Source organism: Gouania willdenowi, chromosome 16 (assembly GCF_900634775.1).
Source record: "Gouania willdenowi chromosome 16, fGouWil2.1, whole genome shotgun sequence".
Classification (NCBI taxonomy): Eukaryota; Metazoa; Chordata; class Actinopteri; order Blenniiformes; family Gobiesocidae; genus Gouania; species Gouania willdenowi.
Genome location: NC_041059.1, coordinates 1229842 through 1256176, shown reverse-complemented (window position 1 = coordinate 1256176; position 26335 = coordinate 1229842). Strand labels below are relative to the sequence as shown.

At 36.8% G+C, this 26335-nt stretch overlaps 2 protein-coding genes across 8 annotated transcripts; both read left to right on the top strand.

The window, feature by feature from the left end:
* Positions 1 to 275: 275 nt before the first annotated feature.
* Positions 276 to 7299, top strand: LOC114478213 (uncharacterized). Of its 3 annotated transcripts, none has more exons than XM_028471103.1 (7): positions 276 to 329; positions 2872 to 3001; positions 3082 to 3192; positions 3878 to 3928; positions 3994 to 4158; positions 6068 to 6184; positions 7083 to 7299. In XM_028471103.1, the coding sequence occupies exons 2-7, from the start codon at positions 2873 to 2875 to the stop codon at positions 7149 to 7151; spliced, it is 642 nt and encodes a 213-aa protein (XP_028326904.1). In that variant the 5' UTR covers positions 276 to 329; position 2872; the 3' UTR covers positions 7152 to 7299. The 3 variants fall into 3 exon arrangements, with proteins under 3 accessions (XP_028326904.1, XP_028326906.1, XP_028326905.1); XM_028471104.1 differs by lacking the exon at positions 276 to 329 and adding an exon at positions 2129 to 2228; XM_028471105.1 differs by lacking the exon at positions 6068 to 6184.
* A 1971-nt stretch (positions 7300 to 9270) lies between these two features.
* Positions 9271 to 25733, top strand: LOC114478550 (uncharacterized). 5 transcript variants are annotated; one of them, XM_028471678.1, is made up of 15 exons: positions 9271 to 9916; positions 11956 to 12234; positions 12307 to 12397; positions 17026 to 17123; positions 18039 to 18173; positions 18250 to 18383; positions 18733 to 18828; positions 20129 to 20265; positions 20342 to 20435; positions 21769 to 21900; positions 23212 to 23550; positions 23627 to 23810; positions 24630 to 24754; positions 24819 to 25177; positions 25503 to 25732. In XM_028471678.1, exons 1-14 carry the CDS (start codon positions 9517 to 9519, stop codon positions 25152 to 25154), a joined length of 2580 nt encoding a protein of 859 aa, XP_028327479.1. In that variant the 5' UTR covers positions 9271 to 9516; the 3' UTR covers positions 25155 to 25177; positions 25503 to 25732. The 5 variants fall into 5 exon arrangements, with proteins under 5 accessions (XP_028327479.1, XP_028327478.1, XP_028327480.1 ...); XM_028471677.1 differs by having other exon boundaries at positions 24819 to 25733; XM_028471679.1 differs by having other exon boundaries at positions 11956 to 12225; positions 24819 to 25732.
* Positions 25734 to 26335: the final 602 nt, after the last annotated feature.

The window sequence follows — 26335 nt, the reverse complement described above, 5'->3', positions numbered from 1 at the left end:
GGGAGGAAAAAAATAAATCCCCTTCAAAATAAAGTAAGTATTTATTTCTCTTGTTTTTGAGGAGGAAAATTTGTTTTGTTAAATGACTCACAGGTAAAGCATCCCTGTCAAGATAAAATATCATCATTTTTAAATCATTTTTATTGGCTGATTGATTCCATAAACTATAATCATCAGCTCATGCAGCAGGAAAAACTAAGAAGAGTTTACACTATGGACACTTGGGCTTTTATTTTGAAGGGACAACATATCAGGGTTTTTCCAACAGCAGAAGTATTTGTACCTGAACGCACCATCACGTGAGCTGATTGTCAGCTGTGCAGTAACAGGTGAGTTTATCTAAACCTACATTATAATATGGATTTATGGGAAATAAACTTTAAACCATAAATGTTTATGTTTTTATCACAACAAAGGTCATAAAAATGTGATGTATCAGATTATCCGAGGGTCACATGATTAACATTAGCATTTAAAATAATGACCAATCTGAGCATTAACACAGGAAACAACTAAAGGTTGGTTTGTTTATTAAATTATTTTGTATAATTTTCTATAATTTTGTTTTTATTTTGGTTTTTTGGAGACATTTTATGTATTTTACTGTCGTTTTGTATATTATTCTTTCATTTGGATGTTTTCTCTGCATTTATTGTGCTTTTGTGTCTTTTTTTTTCTAATCTGTGTGTTTTGTGTATTTCTCTGTTATTTTGTGTGTTTTTGTTGTCCTCAATCTTAATTTGTTTTGTGTGTTTTTGCTCTCTTTGGAATGTTTTCATATATTTTCATTGGCATTTTGTATATTATTCTTTCAATTCATTTGTTTTGTTATTTTGTGTAAATTTATGTATTTTTCTTGCCATTTTGTGTATTTTTGCTCATTTTGTATATATATATATTTACTAATTTGTGTGTTTTTTTTTGTGTCATTTTGTGTGTTTTTGGAGTTAATTTGTGTGTTTTTGGAGTTAATTTGTGTGTTTTATTGTGGGTCACCAGTTGCCAATGCCAGCTTTAGACAGTGTAAAGTTGTGTGCGTGAGTTTTAGACATGGCAAAACTAATGTATCAATACAGTAACCCACGACCCATCGCTTCCAAGAGCAACGTCACAATTCACTGCGTCATCACACCTTCAAAGATGTATGATCTACAGATTTAACTGTATAACAATATAAAACAATAATCAGGCCTTAAAAGTGTATTAATTTAAATGATCATCTCCTCCTTTATATTATCTACAGGTTTGTATTCAGTGAACTTTACTACAGACGTCAGTAGATGTTAAATGATCTATATCCACAATGTTAGAAAGAAAACTACAGTAAATAAACCTAAAGCAACACAACATTAGTAATGATGTGAACACGTCTGTGGTGTGTGATGTCACTAATGTGTTTCAGAGAAAAGTGTTAAGGTTCATTTAGGTGTTCAGGTGGGCGGAGCCAGGTAGAAACCCAGGGTTTCTTTGATAAAACCTGCCAGTGACCAGGTTTAGTTCATGGACAATGTTGCCATGGTAACATACTCAGAGAAGAACATAACCTGTTTTATGGAATAAACCTCTGAAGGAAATACATGTTTAAAGGAAATCATAATCTGACTAAACCTGTTTCTGTAGCTCCGCCTTCAATCATCATGTGATTAAGTCCCAACAAAGATTAGAATCAGATGACATCACATCAGAGAAATGATGTGTCTTTAATCAATGACTCAGTTTATTAGTAATTACTGATTTAATTAAAGTCTCTATGGATGATTCAGCAGATTTAACTCCATCCTGTGTCTAAACCAACAATAAATAAACATGTTAGTCAGCAAAATATGGAGGAAAAGACGTCTTTGCCACAAGTAACAACAAAATTAAATCTGGTAGAAAAGTGAAGATAAAAAGTTGTCTTTTTCTGATCGTGGTACTATCCGACCAAGATGAATTTTGTTAATTAATTAATTCATTAAAAGTTTTGCATTTTTCCTTCCAGAAATGTGATATCTAATTGTGGGAATCTTTGTAGAAATTTATACCAGGATCAGATTTGAGTTTTTGGTTTATGTTTAGGCTGTTATGGTTGAAGTTGTAACAATACCTTTTCTTATTATTTTTTGGGCTAATTTGGTCCAAATTACAGTTTTTGGGCCACAATTGGACCAAATGTGCTAAATCTGGAACAAGTTGGATGTTCCAATAACAACAACAATATTTGGGCTAAAATTGGACCAATTTTGCAGGTAAAAAAAAACAACTTCAACAACTACATTTGGGTTAAAATTGTACTATGTTGGAAGATTCAATAACAACTCAATTTCAATGACTATTTTGAGACTAAATTTGGACCAATTTTAAAGGTTAAAAAAAACCAAAGAATTTCAACAACTAAATAAAGGCTAAAATTGGACTACGTTGGACGGTTTAATGATAACCTAATTTAAACGACTGTATTGGGGAGAAATTTGGACCTAACCCAATAGCAACTCTATTTCTACGACTATATTTGTGATATTGTGAATTGGACCAGGTTGGATGATCCAATGACAATTGAATGTCAACAACTAAATTTTCACAGTAACAAAACCAAAAACTTAATATCAATGACTAAATAAGGACTAAAATTGGATTATTTACTAACAACTCAATTTCAACAACTATAATTGGGCAGAAATTGGACCAACTGCATTTCATCAACTACATTGAGGCTAAATTTGACCAATTTTGACAGTTTAAAAAATTCAGTGAATATTTGTGGTTAACTCGTGGCTAAGACCAGATTTGGCCCAAAAAAAAAAAACCGTCTAAATGACGTTTTTGTGTGAATGTTCACCTGTTGTGGCTTCTGTCACTTCCTGTGTTGTATTCTATGTTTCGTGTTTCCAGGATGTCCGTTGCTGTTGTTAAAGACAAAGCGTCAGCAGTGGCGGCTGTGATGTCATTGGTCAGCAGCTGGCGCCCACCTCTGCGTCGTACTGTCGGCTGTTACTTATGCTTCAGCCTCGATAGCCTCGCAGTGAGTCGAAAACTCCAGAGTAAGTTTCTCAGTTGAACTGTTCCACGTCTTAAATGTGATGTTTTTTGTGGCGTCCACAGACGGTTCAGATCATGGTGGGTCTGTTTAACATCGGACTGGGTCCAGGACGTCCAAACACTGGTCCTTATGATGTGAACAATTTATACGCTGCTTATTGGCTCGGAGCTGTGGTAACTCTCTTTTATTTTGGTGGTGATGATGCCGTATGTGTATATATATGTGTTCCCTAAAGCCGGTTCCTAAAGAGCCCCAGTCCCGTCTGTTTTAGGTCGCACACCGGCACCTGGTGCTCCGTGTTTGTGGGGCCCCCAAAAACCAAGTTCATTTGATACATCACAGAAAATTTGAAATGATGAAGAAAAATACACAAAACAACAACAAAAAGTACACTTAATGACAACAAAAGCACACAAGACAACAAAAAACGCACCATTCAAAATGACAACAATATCACACAAAAAGACAGGAAAATACATTGACAATAAAAACACACAAGACAAAAAACTACACAAAATCACAACAAAAATTACAACAAGAACATGCAAAATGACAACAAATTCACAAAAGAAGACATTAAATATACATTAAATGACAACAAAAACACACAGACAAAACAGCACACTAAATAATGTAAAAATGACAACAATATCACAAAAAATGACCGAAACAAATACACCAAACAATAACAAAATATACATGAAAATAAACAATGTTTCATGTGTGTCCTTTGATTATTATTTTTTTGTGTGTTCCTGTATTTTTATCTTTCTTTCTAATCTCATATTTCATTCACTGACCAAAAAAACCACACAAAACGCCCTGGTGATGAGTAATTCTCTGCTCTTCTGTCTCCAGTCCATCATCGTTGGAATCATGACGTTTCTGAGCTGCATCAGATACTGCTTGGTCAGTAAATCCTGAGTTATAGTTATTTACACACTAAATATGAACGCTCCGTCTCTTCCTCTCAGAGAATCTTCTCCGCCATCTTCAACATAGTGGGAGCGATTTTCTCCATCGTGGGAATCGTGTTGTACGCCATAGATTTATCAGGGGCTTCGTTCACGTGGATGTGTGACGACCAGGTCCTGGGTGGAGCTTCAGACAAATGCATATACCTGTCCTACATAGCCCAGGTAAGGGCAACGCTTTTAACATGGGAGTTGGACTGGGGGGGTAAAGGGTACAATACTAAGTATACATGGACCAAGGCGGGCCCTGTGTACTTAGTAGTGTACATATACTTAGTAGTATATGTACAAAAATGCATTTTAAACATGTTCAGATGATTTATATGTGAATAAAAAGGCCCCTGTGTAAACATAAGATGGTTCTTAAGCACAGTTTTGCACTAAAATCAATTATTCATGCTGCATCAGGGCCCGACCACAATAATGTGTTTGTTTGATCAGAGGGTCACATGATCAACATTAATGTCAGCATTTAGACTAATGAGCGATTTGAGCATTAATACAGGAAAGAACAGAGTTTTTATAGTAAATGTGTGTTTTTCTCTCATTCTGTGTATGTTTGTTGTTGTCTTGCTCATTGTGAAGCATTTTATGAATTTCTATCGTCTTTTTGTGTATTTTTTACTGTAAAATATATATTTTTTGGAGTCATAATGTGTATTTGTGTCATTTTGATTTTTTTTTATTTTTTTTTGGAGTATATTTTCTGTATTTCTGTTGTCGCTTTGCTTGTTTGTTAGTACTGTGAGTTTGCAGAGTCAATTTTTTTGTTTTTCTTGTTTTTTTGTGTACTTTTGTCATTTTCTGTCATTTTGTATATTTTTCAGAGTATTTTGTGTATTACTGTTGTTGATTTTTGTAGTAGTTCTGTGTGTTTTTGGAGTATTTTCTGCGTTTTTCTCTTGCCTTTTACTGTATTTTCCTGCAATGTTGTAATTTTTTGTATTTTTTAATGTTTTTTTGCTCTTGTTTTGTGTATTGTTCTGTCATTTTGTACATTTACTTTTGGGGACTGCATAAAATTAGACTGAGGGCCATATGTGGCCCCCGGGCCACCAGTTGCCTATGTGTGCCCTGTGTGTGTGTTTATATTTAGTTCTATACACCAAAAAATTCCAGCCGTCACTAAACTGTGGTTAATGTAAAGAAAAAAGAAAGCTTATATAATAATGCAAGGATACTACTGTAAATGTGGTGCTACGGCCCTGGCTTTTAATATTATGTATTTAACAGTATATGTTCAAACTGGGAAGTATGCAGGACTGTGGCTCTCCAGGACCAGACTAGAGGACCCCCGTAGCAACTCTAAAATATAGAAAATTAAAAACAAGACGATTAGAAATATTAAAGAAGCATGTGGGTTGGAAGAGTGATAGATTGGAACAAACATTAAAAACATATTAAATAAACATCAAAACACAATGTGTGCACTGTACTCTTCAACATATTTTGCATTCACACCTAATGACAAAAAGATACGACAAACGCAACTTAGATCAGGGGTTCCCGACCTTGGGGTCAGGATCCCCTGTAAGGTTGTGAGACACTGGGAGGGGGTCATCAGATGCCTTCAAGAAACCAAAAATATTTTCTGAAAAATTTGAGCCCATTTTTGCTTATTTTTACCATTTTTCTGCAACTACACCAAACTTTCCATATTTTAACCTATTTTCATCACTTTTTCTTGCCATATTTTTGCTCCTTTTAATGTATTTTTGCTACTTATCTGACACTTCTACATCACATTTTAATGACTTTTCTGCACATTTTTTCCACTTTCCAGACATGTTCATCACTTATAAACACTTTCCACCACTTTTACACCTAATGTCACATATTATTGTCACTTTTAACCATATTTCACACACAAATTTCTCCAACTAAATTCTTTGATAAGACTAGATCCTTGTATGTATTTAAAAGCCACTGATGAATCAGATGTTTATGAATGAGGCCTAAAGTAAGAGTTACTATTATTTCCCTAATTTAAATGTAGAGTGTTTATTTATTTGATTTTACCTACTTTTACTTTATTTCTTAACTGTGTTCACGTCATACTTAAATTGTCTTGCAGGACATGCTGAGGGGAATGGACATCACTCTGATCATTCTCATCTCCCTACAGCTGTTTGCTCACGTCACAGCAGCTGTTCTGATCTTCTCAGGTTTTCTTTTCAGAGGAAACCAGGAAGTAAGAAGAAAAACTCAAACCAAAAAACCACAGCCTGGGACCGAGTAGTAGAAATATTAAAACTAGAAACATATGTTACGGTTTACTTTATTTAGACAACTTTCTTTTTATCAGGAAATTTACTTTGATCTCCAGACATGTTTTGAATGTCAACATCAGTCTTCCTCAGAGGCATCTGCTGATTGCTTTATTGTGTCCTTATGAGTTCTGTCAGGCTGGCCACGCCCATAGGCGGAGTTTGAGATTCTTAACAGGGGGCAAAAGAAAATATAGAAATGAATACATAGACTGTCTACCACAATGTGTGTCACATCTACAATAATGCAAAAATAATTAGTAGCATAACTGATAACTACACTTATGGCCACGCCCCCTGTCGCCCAATGGCCTCTGGTTTTGATAACTTCTTTGATCCAGCGTTTGTGTTTGTTTCCTTCTGTACCATTTATTGTTGGGTTGCCCCTTAAGAGAAAGAAAGAACTCATAGGACACATCAAAGCAATCAACAGGTGCCTCTGAAGAAGACTGACAGTTGACAGTCGAAACATGTCAGGAGATCAAAGTGAACTTCCTGAAAAAAGCTGTTTGAATAAATATATTATATATAGAATAATATATTATTCAAAAAGATGAACTTATGCTGGAATTACAACTTGAAACACTTAAAACCATCTTAACACATTCAATCAGTTCACGGTTGATTATCAGAGTTTGTGTGTATGAATATTAATTCATAGTAGGTGAATTTTTCAACTCCATCCTGGTGTTAAAAAACAAAGCATTTTACTAAAAATTACAATTGCATTTTGGGACACGTAGCACAATGATGATGGGAAACTAAATTTCCCTCTGAAGAGTTTGTAACTTTCCTACAACTTGTTGTGTTTTGTGTCTGCAGGACGTCAGAGGAAGCTTCCAGACTTTCCCGCAAGAGGTGAAAGTACTTGTGATCAGCCCTGCTGTGTGAACGCCTATTTTATAACATGCACAGAGGAGCTGACATGTCCACCAGATAGGATGTATAGCAGATCTTTTTCTATATTCTGAGAGAGTAGGTGGAGCTTATTACTATACCATATTTACCTTTCTATGTGATGGAGTTCCTGATATATTAGAAGATGAACATGGAAGAAAACTAGGAATGTGAATACGTATTTGGCAATTTGAAAAAAATGGCAAAAATGAGAACCTGTATCTGGACTTGTTGACAAGTTATATAACACAGGAAAAACAGAAGACTGACCTTGAGTGAAGGTCAAGGTCACACTTTAAAAGGAAATGTTGTTCAATGGTACCTTTTTACTGGTAGGTCGTACAGCTTTGGTCCAATTAAATAAAATACTTCACTTGAGATGAGCTTTTCATAAATGTAAGGATCAAATTTGTACAATATATATTCGTAGAGATATGGACAATTTAGGTTTTTGACACTTGACGCAACCTTGACATTGACATTTTGGCTCCAAAAAAGGTCAACTGCACATCCTTAACATTGTCTTTATGAGACGACATATGTGTCATTAGTGCTGCATTAATAGTCAAGGAGGAGTTCTAGGATAAAGGAGTTGCAGAAGAAAAACAATAAGAACTCCAACAAGAACAATGTAATAAGGTCACGCACACGCCCCCCTTACTAAACTGTCCATATCTCAAAAAGTATTGATCAGATCAAACTATTAATTTACAGTGTGACTAATATTCATGGAACAATTGGTACAAAGTTCTGAATTTTTTGAGACCAAAGTGCGTGGGACGACCCGACTATGAATGAGAATATACTCATGAGTCTCTGTCAGTTTTGTGCAGTAAAATGTTACTTTTTTATTTTCTGTGGAAATGTGTAACGGTTTGTTTTTTTTTAATAAACGTATACGTTCCAAACTGTGTAGTGAATATTTAATCCACTGATTACTCTGTTCACACAGAGCTCGGGGGTAAAAAATGAAAGGAATGTTTGGACAAGATATGGGAATATTAGCGACTGTGTTTGTTCTTCAGTTGAAATCTAGGTTTTTGAGGACTTTTCTTGGAACAAACCTTTTAAATGTCTTTGGATTAATATGTATGTAAAACAATAATAAACAGATGAGGAGAATGTGAACAAGTGCTATTTTTTTGGCAAATTTTTACTCTTTACTTTTTTAAACATATCTGTACTTTCTACTTAAATTTTATAAATGAGCTCATTATTTTTAAGGCCTTTGAAGATGACGTCACGACGTAAAAAGATGCAAAATGTTGGTAGTTTGAGCTTTTTTTTCCTGTTAGGCAGGTCCTTAGTTTTACAGTATGGTTAACATTCTCAATTTTTAAAAATATTAAACTCAAAGTTGCTCTGGGTTTAATTGAGAATTTGCATTTTTCTTTTTCTTAAAACATTTTATTTACAAATTGTATTTATTATAAGTGCTAAATTCTCCATGTGTTCAAACTTGTCTCCATGTACCAATTTTTTACAAGTTTAAAAAAAAGATATGAAATTTGCTGGTTTTAAAATCCTGTCTTATTATTAAAGAGACATTTGTTTTACTTAAGTACATTAATGTACTTTTTTACTTTCACTCAAGTAAGGAAGCAACTTCAATACTTTTACCAGAGTAATTTTTCTATTCTGGTATCCATACTTTTACTGTATTTTTGTAAACAGTACTCTAACTATTGATGAATAACTGCTGCTGAAACTATTTGATTTGAAATTTTTTCGCAGTTTTTCTTCTAAGTTTTGTCAAGAATATTTTATTATTAGGTTGTGTACAAATTTGTTGAAGACTGTAGTGCAATTTAAACTTTATCTACATTAAGTGACTTATGTCGTAAAACAAAAAGAAGAAGAAGACTGGAGGAGTAGAAGAAGATGTAACAACACGAACCAGCTTCACTTTTCAGTATTGTACGTCATTTTTACGAGTTTCTGGTTATTTAAAATAGTGTATTAACGCGTTAAATTCCTACATTTAAATCGACACCGCCGTTTGTGAGTCACTGTATAGTTTAAGTTGTTATTGTAGTACTGAAACCATCCAGCAGGGGCGCTGAAGCGCAGCAGATACCAATAGCTGGAGGAACACCAACGTAAAACAAGAAGAAGAAGAATCAGAGTAGTCGGAGAAGAAGAAACAATAACACGAACCGGCTAATCTTTTCAATATTGTTTGTCATTTTCACGAGTTTTTGCTTCTTTAAAATAGTGTGTGAACGCGTTAAATTGCTACATTTAAATCGATACCGTTGTTTGTGTGGCCGTACAGAGCCACGGTGTGTTTTTTAGCGCAGCATTCCGCTAGCTTAGGTTATCATCAGCGGTGTGTCGGTGGGAACAGGCCGGGTAGAGAATGAACTCTGTGGGGTACTGCGTCACTCTGGGCCCGCAGCTTCGCGATGACGAGGCCCTGGTGGTGGAGAACGCCATTCGACTGGCTGTGGACTCCATCGTTAACGTTCTGTTCGGTGTGAACAGCTCCAGGGCCCGGGAATACCACCGGGTCCTGTCCGACCGGGACAAAGAGATCCAGCGGCTGGAGACCAGGCTGAGGGAGACGGAGGAAGAGCTGGAGGTGCTCCGTCAGCTGGGCTGCGGCTGCGGGGGGAACGGGACCCAGAGAAGCCTCGGGAGAAGCCCGAGCTCTGGTGACCTGAGAGTAGCAGGGCAGAGCGGACCCGAGGCGGTGTGTGAGGACTCAGAGGAACCAGAGCAACAACAGCAGCAGCAGCACTGCGAAATGACTTTAACACGTGAGTAGTTTGTGTGTGCGCAGAAGAGTATTTGTGTGTGCGCGCACCAAGAGTGTTTGTGTGGGCACAGAGTATTTTTATTCCGTTTTGAGTGTTTGTGTATGCACACCATGAAGGTTTGTGTGGGCGCAGTGTTTCTGTGCGTGCAGTGTGTGTGTGTGTGTGTGCGCACCGCAAAGGTGTGTGTGCGCGCACCACAAAGGTGTGTGTGTGCGAGACACTTTTATTTCAGTTTAAGCAGGGTTTAAATGTGCTTTATAGATAAACTGTGTGTTTTAAAAAAAAATCTGATTCATCGATCAATTAATTAATTTTTTGACCTAATAATCGATTATGAAAATAACCGTTAGTTGCAGCTCAATGGGTTTACGGAAGAAAAAAAGTTTTAGTTTGCCTGAAATGAGATAAAAATAAGTAAATTTTAAAAAAAAAAATTGGCCCTGATTTTATAGGACACATTTTTCGGTTTTTCCCCTTGTACAACGATCTCATCGACTCAGAAACAACGAAAAATATTTCTTATTAAAACACAACAACACGTCCACATTTTTTCATTTACTTTTTTAACTTGATTTTTTATCTCATCTATTAAATAAAAAGTTTTTTTTCTTCCGTGAAAGCAATAAGCTTTCGTACCAAGGCACACCACCAACTGAAAATGTTAAAAATGAAACTTTGCAGCCTATATTAACAATATACAGTCCTTCTAATCAAAGTGTCTTGAATAGGAATCAAATAAACACAAAGAAAAGCTTTTTTATGATCTTTCATATTTGTACTTTCTAATAAAAAAGTGTGCTAAAGTATGCACGTGTAAGTGCTTTAATAGGAATCAGATAAACAGTAAAAAAACTTGTGATTTTTTAGATTTATTTTGCCAGCAGAAGATGGATAGATATGTTCATTATTTTTTTCAAATAAAAAATGTAATTAACAATTTGTAGTCATTCTTATCAAAGTCACTTGAATACAAACATAAAACAATGTTGTTGTTTTTTTATGATTTTCATTGGTCCATAACTGCATGTGGGAATGTAATAAAAACATCTGATCTGTTTTAATTTATAGTATAAAGGTTACTCTTTATTGGGATATAAAACTCTTTCTTTATTTGTATTTTGGACCCAACTTTGGGTTATTTCACCACTCGTGAATATTGAAAGTCCTTTACATGAGGGAATTGTGGCTTGGCTCTGTGTCTAACAATCATTTATTGTTTATTAGTTTTTCACTAGTAACAAACACATTCCATCAGAAAAGCATGAATTTTTTTAGAAACAATATTTATTATCAACACATTTGTCATGTTCTAAGTTTTCTGCATCAGTTTTACCCCAATTTTTACATTGGTTTTTTAACCAGTTTTCTTTACTTTTATGACTTCACTGGCTAATAAACCTTCCAAAATCATGCCAAACACCCAAAATTAGGGTGAAAAGAGTCAACTACTGTTATTCATTAAAACATTTTATATGGGGCTGCGCGGTTATGACCAATTATTTTTGATCAATATTGTAATCACGATTATAATCACAATTATTTATCATGTTTGGAAAAACAATCTGTTTTTATTACACTACTTCTAAACAAACAATATGTGTACAGTTTACTGTGCAAAATAAGAATGATTTGAAAAGAATAAATAAAAAAATTAACCCAATAATTAAAAATGTACCAAAGGCTAACTGAATAATACATTATTGCAGAGTGCAGAGCCCGTATTTTAAATGTGAATATTGCCAACGATCAGGTTAATTTAATCGTGCCGACCAAAATCGTTATCACGATTAAAATTTTATTAATTGTGCAGCCCTAAAAAAACAGCATAAAACATTGTGAAGGGCTCATATGCAGACTGAAAGCTGTTAATATGGATAGATGTGTGAAACTCACTAGAATAACAAGGTTTTAGCACGTTTAACACAGACGACGATGATTCCTACTTCATATTAACACAGAATTTCACATGTCAGGACTGATCTTGTGCAGAAAATAAGGAATATTTTTGCAGATCTCTTATTCTTCTTCTCTCTCCACAGTGGGCCTTTATGCAGAACCTCCAGCTCACGTGTCCCCCCCCGACATGGAGTCTGCGCTCCACCCCTCCCAAAGCCGTCGAATGGAGAAGGAGACGAGTCACGCATTTGCTCCTTCAGGAATGTCGTGCGATAGGAACGTTCCTCCGTCTGCTGGCGCCCCCCTCGTCGTCAAAGAGGAGCCACACGACATCAACTCTGTCCTCATCAAGTGGGAGATGAACGAAGATGGAGCCCAGGTGCCTCCAGAGAGCACGCACAGCGCCAGTGTCGGTGGGAAATGTAACACAACGCAGCTTTAATATCATTAACATCACATCGTTAACAAGTTTTCATCCTGTTTGTTTCCAACAGCAAACGTGGAGAGTGGAGACGGGACGCATTTTGGAGAGATCCCTCATGTAGACGTCCAGGCCCTGAGAATGAATACGAGTGAACAGATCAGGTAAGTTAGAGTTGATCTTGGACCTCTTAAAGGGATCCTCCACTGTTTTTATAAATGTATCCTAAAATCTTCTAGATGTCCTTATTAGTAGCTCTATGTCTAACAAAATGCATTATTCTTATTCACCATATTAGTTTTATTAACTTTTAAAAATGGCCTGTGTTCCTCCATCTTGGAATCACGTGATTGATGATGTCACACGGCCCCACTTCCTGTAAACATCCCATTGTTTTCTATTGAAGTGAAACATTCAGCCTGATTTATAGATCATTAAACAGCTTTTTAGATCATTTGTTTAAGTTTATTTCGAACTTGAATGAGGAAAAAGAAAAAAACAAACTAAACAAAAACATACATACATATGTGTTTATATACATATTAACAAAAATAAAAAAAAATATATAATAGTAAGCAATTGCAAATAGCGATTACAACATTTTTCTACTACCGTTCATCCTTTCAAAACCAGATTCTGTTCGAAAAGGGAGTAGGAAAAAGTAAAAAAAAAAACATGATTTAGCAGCTTTTTACATCATCTGGTAGTTTTTTTTTATATCATTTAACAGCTTCACCAGACTGTTGAAGGATTTTCACCCAAAAGTCCTTTTATCCTCAGGGTTTGTGTGTCTTTAACAGTCTGTGATTTACTCTCTAACATTAGTCACCAGAGCGTGTCAGCGAACAGTTTAGGGGAGAGTAAAGGTCCCTTAGGAGAGCTCTTCTTCTCTGCTTCATTGTTTACTACCAAACTGCAGAGTTAGAACTGTGGCCTCCTGTGGTTACAGGTTTTTTTTTTGGGGTCACAAATGTTTTTATCCTCTTTCTATAAACAAACGATACAGCGACAGCTTTAACTTTCCCTGATTATTTAGAGCAACCAAAAGCAGCAATCTGCTAAATGATCTAAAACACACACACACACACACACACACACACACACACACACACACACACACACACACACCCCTTATGAAAAATATGTAAAGTCCAAGCCAGGAAGAAAAGCAAACTTTTCTTACATTTGTATTGATTACGTTTTTTTAAAAAAGTTAATATTTTTATTTTGGTTTATGAGCAGTTGAAACGGTTTGTAAGAAGGTTATAAGAAGAAAATGACGGCAAAAGTCATACATCTGTTGAATATTTGTTTTTTTCTATTCCCAAAATAAGTCTGTTCTGATTGGCCGTCGTTTGAAGGACACCTTCATCAGCCAATAGAGTGCGGCCTATGTGGCGGTGTGGATTTTTCTCAGAAAACTGCTAAATTATGGGAATGCGGCCAATACAGCAATGCGTTGTATAGCCCAGAATACGGTACAAACCTCAGCTCATTTATTTCAAAACGACGTCCAGTGGTTTAATTGAAAATTACCAAATACAATAATCTTCCGCAACTATCCTGGAACTCCTCCTAGACTATTAATGTGGCACTAATGACACGTATGTCATCTCATAGGGCCAATGTCAATGATGTGCAGTCAATTTTTTTTGGAGCCAAAATGTCAAGGTCAAGGTTGTGTCAAGTGTCAAAAACCTAAATTTTACATATCTCTATGTATATATATTGTACAAGTTTGATGCTTACATTTATGAAAAGCTCATCTCAAATGGAGTATTTTATTTAACTGGACCAAAGCTGTACGACCTACCAGTAAAAAGATCTGTAGGGGTCAAAGTTCATGACATCACAAAAAAAACATTACTGTATTTCTCTATAACTTGGCCACAAATTGAGATCCAGTGCTCAGACTGGTACCATTGAACAACATTTCCTTTCAATGTGTGACTTTGACCTTTGCTCAAGGTCATATTTAAGGTCAAGGTCAGTCTTCTGTTTTTCCTGCATTCATACTTTCAATTTTATTAGTAAAAAGAAACTTGTTAACAAATCCAGACACTGGTTGTCATTGTTGCCAATTTTTTCAATTTCAATTGCCAAATATGTAATTTCCTTATGAATACAGGTCTTGCCTGGTTATTATTATAATATTAATTATTAATCCTTTGCATTTTTGCACATTGCTAGATTAATTTTCATGTTAAGTTCATACCTAACACTTTCTAATTTAAATAGCTTTCATGTTTACTGTAAATCTGCACTGGTATTTTATCAAATTAGGTTAGTTAATTAATCTTCCCACCAATGTTGCCAGATTCCTTTTGCAAAAAGGAAAGGCATCAAAAAGAGAACACAGCTCCTATGTTGATATAACTGGGATTTTTGCGGATTTTTTAAGAATTTGAGGCAGGAAATCTTCTACTTTATCCTTCACATCTGTGTGGACTCCGTTTTTCTCCATGTGTTCAGTGTCACACGGTAAGTGCAACTAGTCTTATTTACCTAACCTAGAATTAGGTAGTGATCATGTTGCTAATTGTATTTTTACTCACAAAGCTCTGAAAACGCTGTTATTGTCTGGTTTGAACTATCGATTTGTTAGCTAGTCTTTGGTAGCTAGCTGACAACTTAACTGCCACCTGACTTTCTAAGGGTTTGCCAGTCTTATACTTCCTGCCTGCAGAAACAAACAGAACTAAATAGTTTTTCTTTAAAACCTCCTTTGAAGTTTGGGATAGTTCTGCTTTTTTAAACTTTACACTAACAGTTGTGTTGAAATCATGATTTGTGTTGAAATGTTGTAGATTTTGGGATGAAGTATAAAGAGTAGTAGATTCTACAGGTAGTTTTTTTTTACAGTGCATCAGATCTAGAAAGAAGAGGAAACTACGATAATTACAATTTAAAGAGATGGTATTATAAAAAATGTACTTTCTAATGGTTTTGCTCTCTTGATATACATTCATTTAGCCTCATTCAGAGGGACAAAGTAGAAAAAGTTCTGTTTCCTCCCTCCCTTGTTATTCTACATTTCGTATAAAGTCAGCTCCAAACGGGACATTTGAGATTGTCACAACGCAGAAACTCCTCCTCCTGACAATCCTGGCTCCTCCTACCCTATAGGAATGTGAGAATGTGAGCTCCTCCCTCTGAAACTACCTCACAGCTAAAACAAACATAGCAAAGGCAATAAAGACAGTTATTATCTTTACATTCAGTATAGCTAAACCAAAGAGTGCTCACAACAGTTCCACTTTTAGTAGCCGTTATACTGCCTCGTATTGCTTTTATGGGATGATCTGACGTGTTTGTGATTAGGGGTGTGAAGAAAAAAAATCGATTTCACGATATATCGCGATTTTTTGGGTGCTGATTAAAAAAAATATTATTATTTTAGTTTTTTCCTGATATTTAATCAATAGTTTTCTTATTGTATTTTTCACATTTTTTTGCACGTGTGCTTTTTTCTGCTGGAGACATTGTCACTTCTCAGCGGAGCAGCCTAACTACTGGGCATGGTGACCAGCTCCTGTTCCTACATAAAAACCTTTGAAAATTGTGCCACTTCCGCACCTCCACTCCAGTGCTGTAGATATAATAATAATAATAATAATAATAATAAATAGTATGTTTTGAAGCAAATAGTTTTGACTCAATTTGTCCTCTGAATGATCAACATCTTGTGATGAAAATTTACAGCAACTTTATTTTTCATCTTTACTTTTAATTTTGATATTAACTGGGTAGAACGTCACAATAAATCGTAATATTGTGATATCGTTTCGTGACCCATGTATCGTATTACAACATCCTTGCCAATACTCACCCCTATTTGTGACCCAATGCGACGCAGCGGTTGAACAAAATAAAATGATCATCGCCTTAAACGGACTATTCCTGCGGTGAATAGGTGCGGATGAAATGAAAACGACGTAGCAGCTCATGTGAGTGTTTGAAACAGCTTACTCAGCTAATAATTGAGAGTTTACTTCCCTGTGGCGAAGCGTGAGCGGTTACAATCAGTTCCATTTTTAGTAGCAGTTACACCGCCTCGTATTGCTTTTATGGGATGATCTAACGCAGCGATTGGACAAAAAAAGGACTATTGTCTTAAATTGATTATTTTTGTGACGTAAGTAGGAGAAGGAAAACTGTTAATGATTTGCTGCTGCTGTGATAAACGCACACATTGAAGTAGCACTAGTAGTGTGCTTACGCCCACTCATGAATATGCATGAAGGCCCAAAAAACAGCCTGTTTTTAGGAGCGCTCTGAAAGTGACTTTTCAGAGGCTAAAACTCCAGAAAACAGGCGACTTTGGGAAAATACACCTCAAATACTACATTATTGGGGTTCTTAGAACAAATGGAGAAGGGTCTCCAATTTTTCGGGAAACAGAAAGCGTATCAAAATTAAAAGAAATTCCTATGAAATAACTACGGAATATACTCTCAGCTGCATGGATTGAGAGAATATCTGGCATTTTCACCATTATATTCCCCTTAAAGGAACCTCCCACTGTTTTTACAAAGGTTAACCTTATTATTATGCACCATATTAGTTTTATTAACTTTTAAAAATGGGACTACTTTACAGTTTTAGAGCCTGTGTTCTTCCATCTTGAAATCACGTGATTGATGATGTCACATGGCCCCACTGCCTCGAATCATCCCTTTGTTTTTTTCTATTTTTAGGTCGAAATTGTTCATGCCAGCTTTCTGTTTGTGTAGCCATGACTTCATTTTCTGTCAAAGTAATTTCACCTGCTCAAACGTCTTACATGTTGCAGTAAAACGCTGGTGCTGGTGAGGTGTCGCCAACAGTTGATGTATGTGACGTTGGAAGAAGCTGACGAGCACTTTGACTTTCACAGATTCAATGAACAAGGTACGTCATTCTCACCGTCAGTTCCACCTTGTAGAGCAGAGATGGGCAACTTTTATCATTGTTTTTGTTTATTTGTGTGTTTCTGTTGTAATTTTGTATATTTTTCTGTGTGTTGTTGTTGTCTTTTGTGTTTTTTTAATCATATTGTTTAGTTTTATTATCATTGTGAGTCATTTTATGTTTTGTGTATATGTGTGCGTATGTGTTTGTGATGAGTCATTTTTTTGTGTATATTTTTATTTTTCTGTTGTTATTTGTGTGTTTTGGTGTAATTTTTTTTCCATTTTTGTTTATATGTGTGTTTTTGTTGTCATTTTGTATATTTCTGTGTTTGGTTGTTTGTTTGTTTTTTTAATCATATTGTTTAGTTGTATTGTCATTTTGTGTGTTTTTGGAGTCATTTCTATGTATTTGTGTTGTTTTTTGTGTGTGATGAGTCTTCTTTTTATATATACATACATATGTTTTTCTGTTATTTTTGTGTTCTAGTGTTTTTGTTTGGTTTGGTGTAATTTTTTTTTTTTTGTTTGTGTGTGTTGTCATTTGGTATATTGTTCTGTGTTTTGCAGTTGTCTTTTGTGTTTTTTTATCATATCGTTTAGTTTTATTGCCATTGTGTGTGTTTTTGGAGTCATTTTATGTATTGGTGTTGTTTTTGGGTAATTTTTTAATAAAAATCTTTTTCATTTTTCTGTAAATTTTTTGTTTTGGTGTAATTTTGTCTATTTTTATTGTTTATTTGTGTGTTTTTATTGTTATTTAGCATATTTCTGTTGTCCTGTTTTGTAATATTGTGTATTTTTGAAGCAATTTTAGAGTGTGATTCATACATTGAAGTCAAAATTTACCCTAAATTTTAATGTCATTCCAACGTTTAACATCAGCCAACAATCTAACCTTTTCCATTGTTTCCAGTTGTGGAGAAATTCCACCTCCCGCCTGATTCAAAGATCCTCTACAAAGACGACACGGGGACAGAGGTGGATGCAGATGTGTTCAGTCATTTCATTTCCCTGGGAAATCCAGCGGTCACGGTTTTTCCAGATCATGGTGAGTCACTCCGGCGCATCCGTGTTCACCACTGTCCAAAATTAAAGCTTTTTTTAAATTATTTCTCCTCTTCTAGATGCGTCTGATGGTTTTACGGCTCCTCCCTCTGACACCTGTGACTCAGCCTTCAGCTTAAACGTACAGACTGTTCCAGAAGAGCAGATTCCCAGGAAGAGAAGACGAGATGAGGAGCCGGTCTTGGCAAAGCAGGTTAGTAATAAAAGTTGACTTCTGTGAGTTGACAACATTCAGTGTGACTTTTTTGGCTAAGTACCCTCTTTCTCTTATTTCTGAATCCAACATTAGAACATTCTAATCAAGATCATTTCTATCATCATTTTGTGTATTTTTGTTACTGTTTGTCTGTCCTTTTTATTATTCTGTATATTTTTCTATTATTTTGTTTGTTCTTGGTATTATTTAAATTATTCTCTGTGTTTTTTGTCGTTTTGTATGTCTCTCTGGTTTTTGTGTGTGTGTGTGTGTGTGTGTGTGTGTGTGTGTATTTTGTAGTGATCTTGTTTATTGTCTTGTTATTCCACATGTTGTAAAAATTCAGCTCCAAACGGGACAGTTGGATTTTTCTCGCGCTGTGACATCATCTAGCGGAAACTCCTCCTCCTGGCAATCCTGGCACCTCCTACCCTATAAGAATGTGAGCTCCTCCCTCTCAAACTACCGCACAGCTAAAACAAACACTGAGGTTTAATATAGAATATATATGATACTTTATTGTCATATGTGTTAAGCTACATACACTAAGTGTGTTCTCTGTATTTAACCCCTCCCTGAGGAGTAGTGAGCAGCCACGCTGTAGCACCCAGGGAGGGGTTAGGGTTCATATAAGGAACTGATCATCATCCCACAGTGATGGACCAGAGATTAGAGCCATTGAGCCTAAGATTACAAGCCTGCTCCCTTAACCACGAGTTCCTTTATCCATGGATAATATATTTACGTTCAGTATGTAGATAATCCAGTGTATAGATAATCCAATGCACAGTGTGTGTCAGTTCCATTTTTAGTAGCCGTTACATCGCCTCGGTTGGACAAAACAATGGACTATCATCTTAAATGGATTATTCCTGTGGTCAGAATATGTGTTTAAAACATCTGAAACAGCTGGCTGACTCCGCTGCTGCTGATTGATAAACACACACTGTGTGTAAATATCCACGTGTTTTACAGTAATGTGCATTTTTTTAGGCTGAAAACAATAACAACAGTGTGTGGATAGCAAAAGTAAATCACAATGGTGATCACCCTCTCAGAGCGAGAGCGAAGTCAGCGTCTATAGACACATCCACTCATGCATATGCATGAAGGCCCCAAAACATTAAAGTGACTTTTCAGAGGCTAAAACAACAGAAAACGAGGCGAGTTTGGGAAAATAAACCTCAAATGCTATGTTGTTTGACTTTTTAGAACAAGTGGAGATGAGTGAAAAATAGAATACTGGAGCTTTAATTAAAACAACGCACAATATTTAAGAACTTTATTCCTATACTTTCACTTTCAACTAAAATGCAGTAAAAAAAACAATCTGAGCTCAAATCTGATCAAAAACTAATTCTAGAAAAAAATGTCTTTCAGGTCGCCAGAAATTCTTGATATTAAAATGGGGTCATGATCCAAAAAAGGGTTGGGAACCACTGCACTAAATGTTTATTTCACTTATTTATAAAATACGATTCTTTAAAATGTGTGTTATCATTCATTTATTCCATTACTATGATTTTTAGTTGTTTTTAAATAGTTTTCTAAGCAAAATGTTGTAGTTGGACAAAGGGGGGGAAGAGGATTCAGAAATAAAAAATGGACTAGAGCCAAAAAAGTTACAGAACCACTGATATGAAGCAAATTATAAATACATTTAGCCTTCTGTGAGATTTCTTACACAACCTTTCTGCTTTTCACCTGTTGTGTGTGTGTGTGTGTGTGTGTGTGTGTTTCAGCTGGTGGAATCTGTGCTGAAAGACAATTATAGTGGTCTGAGAATCCTTTCAGAGTACACGAAAACAGAAACTCTCACTAATGCCTCCAGAAGACAAATGGTGAACATACTGGTTGCTCATATGATCAATAAGCATGGGTATGTGCATGTTATCATTGTAACATTATGTATCGGTAAGTTTGAGATCTGACCCACTAACGCCACGTGTCCTCAGGTATTTTCCCGCTAAAACAACCAGAGAACAGTACGCGCTGGGGATCGTGATGCTCTTCCCTTCCCTCAGAGATCCGTACTCCAGCACAGGCTACGTGAGATGCTTCCACATTGTTTGCATTAGGGGTGTCCCATTTCTATACATTTACAATATCTGCACCATTTCCTGCTGTGTAGACGTTAGGAATGTGTGAACTTACTGACACAAGCACCTACTGACAGGGTTGGGGTCAATTATAATTGGAATCGCTTAATTGATCATTAATTAATTATAGCGTGATTATAATTGTAATTGTAATTTTAAAAATCTGTTGCTGTTGTTGTCATAGTGAGGATGCAGGAGGCCAACCCATTTCAATCTTTTTCACTTTTTTGCTATTGCCAATGCTAGGCTAATGCTAACATTAGACTAATGTTAATGCTAGGCTAATGTTAACGCTAGGTTAATGTTAATCCTAGGCTGGTGCTATTGCTAATGCTAACGCTAGGTTAATGCTATGGTTTAAGATAGGTTAATGCCAGGCTAATGTTATTGCTAGGCTAACATTAATGCTAATGTTAAACAAATGCTAATGCGATTGCTAGGTTATTGCTAATGTTAGGCCAATGCTAACGTTAGGCTAATGTTAATGCTAACGCTAGGCTGATGCGATTGCTAGGTTTTTGTTTATGCTAGGCTAATGTTAATGTTAGGTTAATGCTAACACTAGGTTAATGTTAACACTAGGTTAATGTTAATGCTAGGTTAATGCTAACACTAGGTTAATGTTAACACTAGGTTAATGTTAATGCTAGGCTAATGCGATTGCTAGGTTAACGTTAATGTTAGGGTAATGCTAATGCTAGATAATCTTAATGCTAGGCTAATGCGATTGCTAGGGTAACGTTAATGCTAGGCTAACACTGATGTGACGTACCTGGTCACATGACCACTTGACATGGAGCGGTACGTGTGGACAGAAGAGGAGGCCGAGACATTTCTTAGCATTAATCTTAATAATGATTAATGCCACATTAGACATGAAACAAAGGAATGCAGAATGTTCTAAGGAAGTTTGGAGCGTCCCAGGATGGGATTTTACGAGAGTTACGTGGCTCCAAAACAACCTCCAATGGAAACATGTTCAAAGCGCAATTACACTTTGTCGGAATTTTTGAAATTTTGCTTTCATTTCACAAAAAACTAATGGAAACACAGCTAGTGATCCAGTTAACTGACAATATCTAGAAAAGAGATTTGGCATTTGGAAGTTTTTGTTCTCGTTTTATGAGTATGAGTTCACGCATTCCCAATACCTCCGTTTACTTTTATCAATTAAAAATAATTATGGTTTGTCAAACTCGAGGATTTCTTGAGACTATTTTTTTTTTTCTTTTTAGGAAATTTCCTTTGTGTGACAATGTTGATGTTTTTTTTTTTTCATGCAGCAACACTTCTATGATGCTAAAAGTGGCACTGGCTACATATCATGGCGTCTGAAAACAGTGCAAAGGAGGACTCGTCAACTGTCTGGAATCTCCACCCACAACTCCACAAATCTGTCTTGGGGAGGCCCAAAGGTTGTGTGACAGTGTGACATGATTCATGTTTAGTTTCAAACATGGCTGAAACCTTAATGTGCGTTCACACTGAACGTGACTTCAGCAACTACAGTCACTTAAATGGCCCGTGATGAGTCGCTTGAACATTGTTGAGCTTTTTGAGGCTGATCGCTTCATCTGTGGCCGTACGTTTATGCTGCATTCGATTGCACTCGGAACTCGGATAGATCTGACGGAACGAATCAGAAAAGTGCAATAAAACGGCCCTTGAGCTCGAGACCCTGACTTGGAAGTCGGGCAGGATCCAAGCACCCCGAGTCGAGTTGGAATGACGTTTTAGCAAAATTGCTGCACCCTTCGTTAGACCTAAACAGTCACTTTCTCCTCAACTTTTACTTTTACGGGCCGTCTAATTTGGCATGTGTGTCACTAAAAGTGCAGAATAACTCTTTAATGTTATTTCCGTCCCCACTCCGTTGATTTGAACGCCGCTCTGTGTAAGTAATGATACCGTATAGTTCAATGCACCTCTACAGTCTATGGTTCTAAGAAGCATGCAGGATTCCTCCCGCTGGTGCGTTCAAGTCTTACTTAAAGTGTAGGATGTTTCTCTCTCTCTCTCTCTCTCTTACCCACGAGGAGCTAATAAATATTTCCCCAGGAGGCATTTTTGCTCCTCGAGAAATATAAAAACAAACATCAGCTTGATGTGGCTGGTCTTGTTTTCTCACTGAAACGCTTCTGAGGTTGAAATTGACAACTTGGATCTTTCCGGGTTCAGAGTCTAATCGAATGCAGCGTTACAGCTCATAAACGGCTCCACTTGTACTTACGGTTTATGATCAACTTACGGAGTTACTAAAGAATAAGTTCACTCAAAATACACTTAGAATTTAAAAGGTTTATTCTAGGATTATGCCACTTTCATTTTGGCCCCAATAAGTCGAGGAAGTGTACAGCCTCGGCTCTACAGACAGTAAGGACCAAGGAAGTGACGTAGGAAGAAACTTGTTGCCGATTGAATGTCAGGACACAGTTTCACTCGAAGTCACATGAAAAGTAAAACATTTTCAACTTTGAGCGACTTCCAGCGACTCAGGGCATGCGACAAAGTTGCTGGAATTGCCCAACTCGAGTCACTTGAAGGAAGGATGCTGGACGAAATTTATATTGATTTTGCAATCTAGTCGACAGTCGCTGAAGTCGTATTCGGTGTGAACGCACCTTTAGAAGTCGCTTATATTGGTCCAGATCCGATCAAGTAATCCCTAGTTTGCGTTTGATGGCGTGACATTACTTCTAACTGTGTTAATCTGACTTTTCTATCAGGAGTCTTTCTATGCTGCTGAAAGTGGTGCTGGCTACATGTCAAGGCGTCTGAAAACGGTGCAAAGAAGGATTAATCAGCGGTCTGGACTTGGCCCCCACAAGCCCAGAGAGGCGTCCTGTGGGGGCCCCAACCTTCAGAGGACGGTGGACGTTAAAGAGCAGCTTGAGGGCGTGGCCTGTGAGGAAGCCTTGTCTCTGCTCAGACTCACCACAGAACATCAGGTGGTTTTCCAAAAGATGAGGGAAACCTTTCAGCACCGTCAGAGCCTCGTCAACGGGCCGGATACGAGCACAGACGTCCTCTCCGTCTTCCCCAGGTTCCTGGACACGAAGGGATTGGTGAGCTCACGCTAAGACCATCACAGCGGTTTAAAAGGAGGAGGAGCTTCAGAGTTCACGGTCTTCTTTCCTAAAGGTGGATCAGGACTTCACGCTGCTGTTTGATGAGCAGACGTCGTCCATGCTGCTTCACAAGTGGGACGTGTTATTCAAACCAAATGTTATACGAGAGGCCAAACGACTGGTTTTCACAACAGAGCTGCATCGCCTGCTTCGATCAGCAGAAAGTCCATCAGGGAGTGAGCTTCACGAGGGAACCGGTGAGTTTAGAACCACTGCAGTTAAGCAATATCATACTCAAGGTTGTGGTGTTGTGATGAAATATCAGCACTGGTGTGATTTCAAGAGGGACGTCCTTTGGATTTCACAATTATACTGTGATCGTGTTTTGCAATTGAAAATTGCCAAATACATTGTAATGTTTGGAGTTATTATTCTTTTCCCACAACTTCTTTGTCCTGGAACTCCTCCTAGATTATTAATGCAGCACTAATGACACGTATGTCATCTCATAGGGACAATGTCAAGGATGTGCAGTCGACCTTTTTTGAAGCTAAAATGTCGAGGTCGTATCAAGTGTCAAAAACCAACATTTTCCATATCTCTGCGAATATTTATCGTACAAGTTTGATGCTTACATTTATGAAAAGCTCATCTCAAGTGGAGTATTTTATTTAATTGGACCAAAGCTGTATGACCTACCAGTAAAAAGATGTGACCTTGACCTTTGCTCAAGGTCATATTTAAGCTCAAGGTCATATTTAAGCTCAAGGTCAGTTTTTTCTGCATTATTACTTTCAATTTCATCAGTAAAAAGGACAAACTTGTCAACAAATCCAGATACAGGTTGTCATTTTTTTCAAATTGCCAAATACGTATTGTCCTTATAAATACAGGTCTTACCTAATTAATCAATTCTACCTGGTGATATAGAATTTCTATTTTTATTAGATTCTTCTTTTTTGTTTCTCTGATCAGAATTTGTAGGAAAAGGGTTAATCAGATCATCCGTTCATCAATATTACATTAAAATCACCTTCTTTATGATGTAAATAATCGTTTAGTTCTTTGTTCCTCAGACTTTGATGAAGAAATGTCGTCCCTGTTGCTGCTGCTGCATCTCCTCCCGCCTCCAGCAGCAGGTCCACGATCTCCAAAGATCAGCGTCTGTGACGCAGTGGAAAGACTCGTCGTCTTTCAGAAGGTGATTAAATATGAACCCACATGTTTCTCTGTCAGCGTCTCTAACGTTGTTTCTAAACTCTTAGTCCTGCAGCAGCCTGGAGGAGGAGGAGCCTCTTCACAAGCAGCATCTTCACCTCCTCGCCGTGGGACGACTGAAGAGCAGTATCGACCGATTCTACGTCGTCTTAGACCGACATCTGATCCCGTGTCGGTCGCACCACGCCCTCGGAGCGTTGGATGAGCTTTTTAAAGCACATTTTGTGTTTAACGTGTCCTACGATGCTGCGTTGAGGAACTTCTACACATTCCTGCAGACGACGGTTTACAACATTGACGTGGGGACAACGAAGGAGTCGCCGAGGTTGAGAGAGATCAGAGCGCGGCTGTTGAACCAGCACGCCGTCAGTCCCACAGAGTAACGAGCGGAGTGTGGAACGTTAAGGTATGTTCAGAACAACGTTTATATCTACGTTCTAGTTAAACTGTGAAGAACATGAGACAGAAAACAGCCAGAACTCACGACTATTGATTAGTAGTGAGTAGTGACGGTGCCAGTAGGCGTGGCCTCTTAGAGCTGCAATTAATTGGTCAATTAAAAGTGACCGAATTCAGTTTCAGTTCAACAATCAGGATTTCAGACAAACTGCCACAAAGATGAGGTCATCCACTTCAGACGCTGCTTCCATTTTGTTTCCTGAAGTCATTTTTGACGTCATTTTGTGTTTCTTTATTGTCATTTTGTAATTTTCTCTGTTTGTTTTTTTCAGAAATGTACAATTCATCTAAACATTTTGAATGTGTATGTTCTGTTGATCTCATGTAACCTTTGCCAAAAACATGTGATTGTTTAAATCTGTAAAAGTTGCTGTAAAACCAGTGCCGTCCCTTTGTTGTGTTTATGTTTGAGATTAAAGCAGAAGCTGATTAAAGATTATTAAAGGTTTTACAAAAGAATCAACGATGTTTAAAATGCTTCAACTGTTTCACGTGTAGTTATTTTGTTGTTTTTTGTTGTTTGTGACTGAAGTTTGTTAAACGAGTGGAAAAAGCAAAAATAAACATTTCTTTCTCTGAAAACATTGTTTATTGGACGTCGTCTTTGTTCAACTGTGAAAATAATTCAGAATTCTGAGGGTTGCGTCGCGGGATCCAAAAAATAGAACAACATTTCATGCTTTTATTTTGAAGGGGATTCATAAAGGCAGGGCCCAACATTTTCAGTCTACACGCTGAGTTTAAAGACTTTTAGCTTTTTTTTTTTTTTGGGGGGGGGGGGGGGGCTGTTATGACAATGATATGAGCAATAATACAATTTACGCTATGTGTGATTTTGTGTCATTTGTTGCTTGTTTTGTGTATTTTTCTTGTCTCGTTTTCTCGTTTTTAAAGTCATTTTGTGTTTTCCTGTCAATCTGGGAGTTTTCTATTTTTGTTTAAAGAGTCATTTTGCGTATTTTTTAATGTCATTTTGCATATTTTTCTCATTTTGTGCATTTTTGTTGTTGTTTTATGTATGTTTGTTGTCATTTTTATTTTGCTTATTTTTCCTGTCATTTTTGTGTTTTTTTTTTTTTTTTACATAAGTGTGTTTTTGAACTCG

Bases quoted from the DNA above. Each gene is read 5' to 3' on its own strand.
- LOC114478213 (XM_028471103.1), top strand. From the start codon at position 2,873: ATGTCCGTTGCTGTTGTTAAAGACAAAGCGTCAGCAGTGGCGGCTGTG. The intron at 3,929-3,993 runs GTCAGTAAATCC...TCTTCCTCTCAG, and splicing joins GCTGCATCAGATACTGCTTG to AGAATCTTCTCCGCCATCTT. The intron at 4,159-6,067 runs GTAAGGGCAACG...ATTGTCTTGCAG, and splicing joins ACCTGTCCTACATAGCCCAG to GACATGCTGAGGGGAATGGA.
- LOC114478550 (XM_028471677.1), top strand. From the start codon at position 9,517: ATGAACTCTGTGGGGTACTGCGTCACTCTGGGCCCGCAGCTTCGCGAT. The intron at 20,266-20,341 runs GTATGTGCATGT...ACGTGTCCTCAG, and splicing joins CATATGATCAATAAGCATGG to GTATTTTCCCGCTAAAACAA. The intron at 23,551-23,626 runs GTGAGCTCACGC...TCTTTCCTAAAG, and splicing joins TCCTGGACACGAAGGGATTG to GTGGATCAGGACTTCACGCT.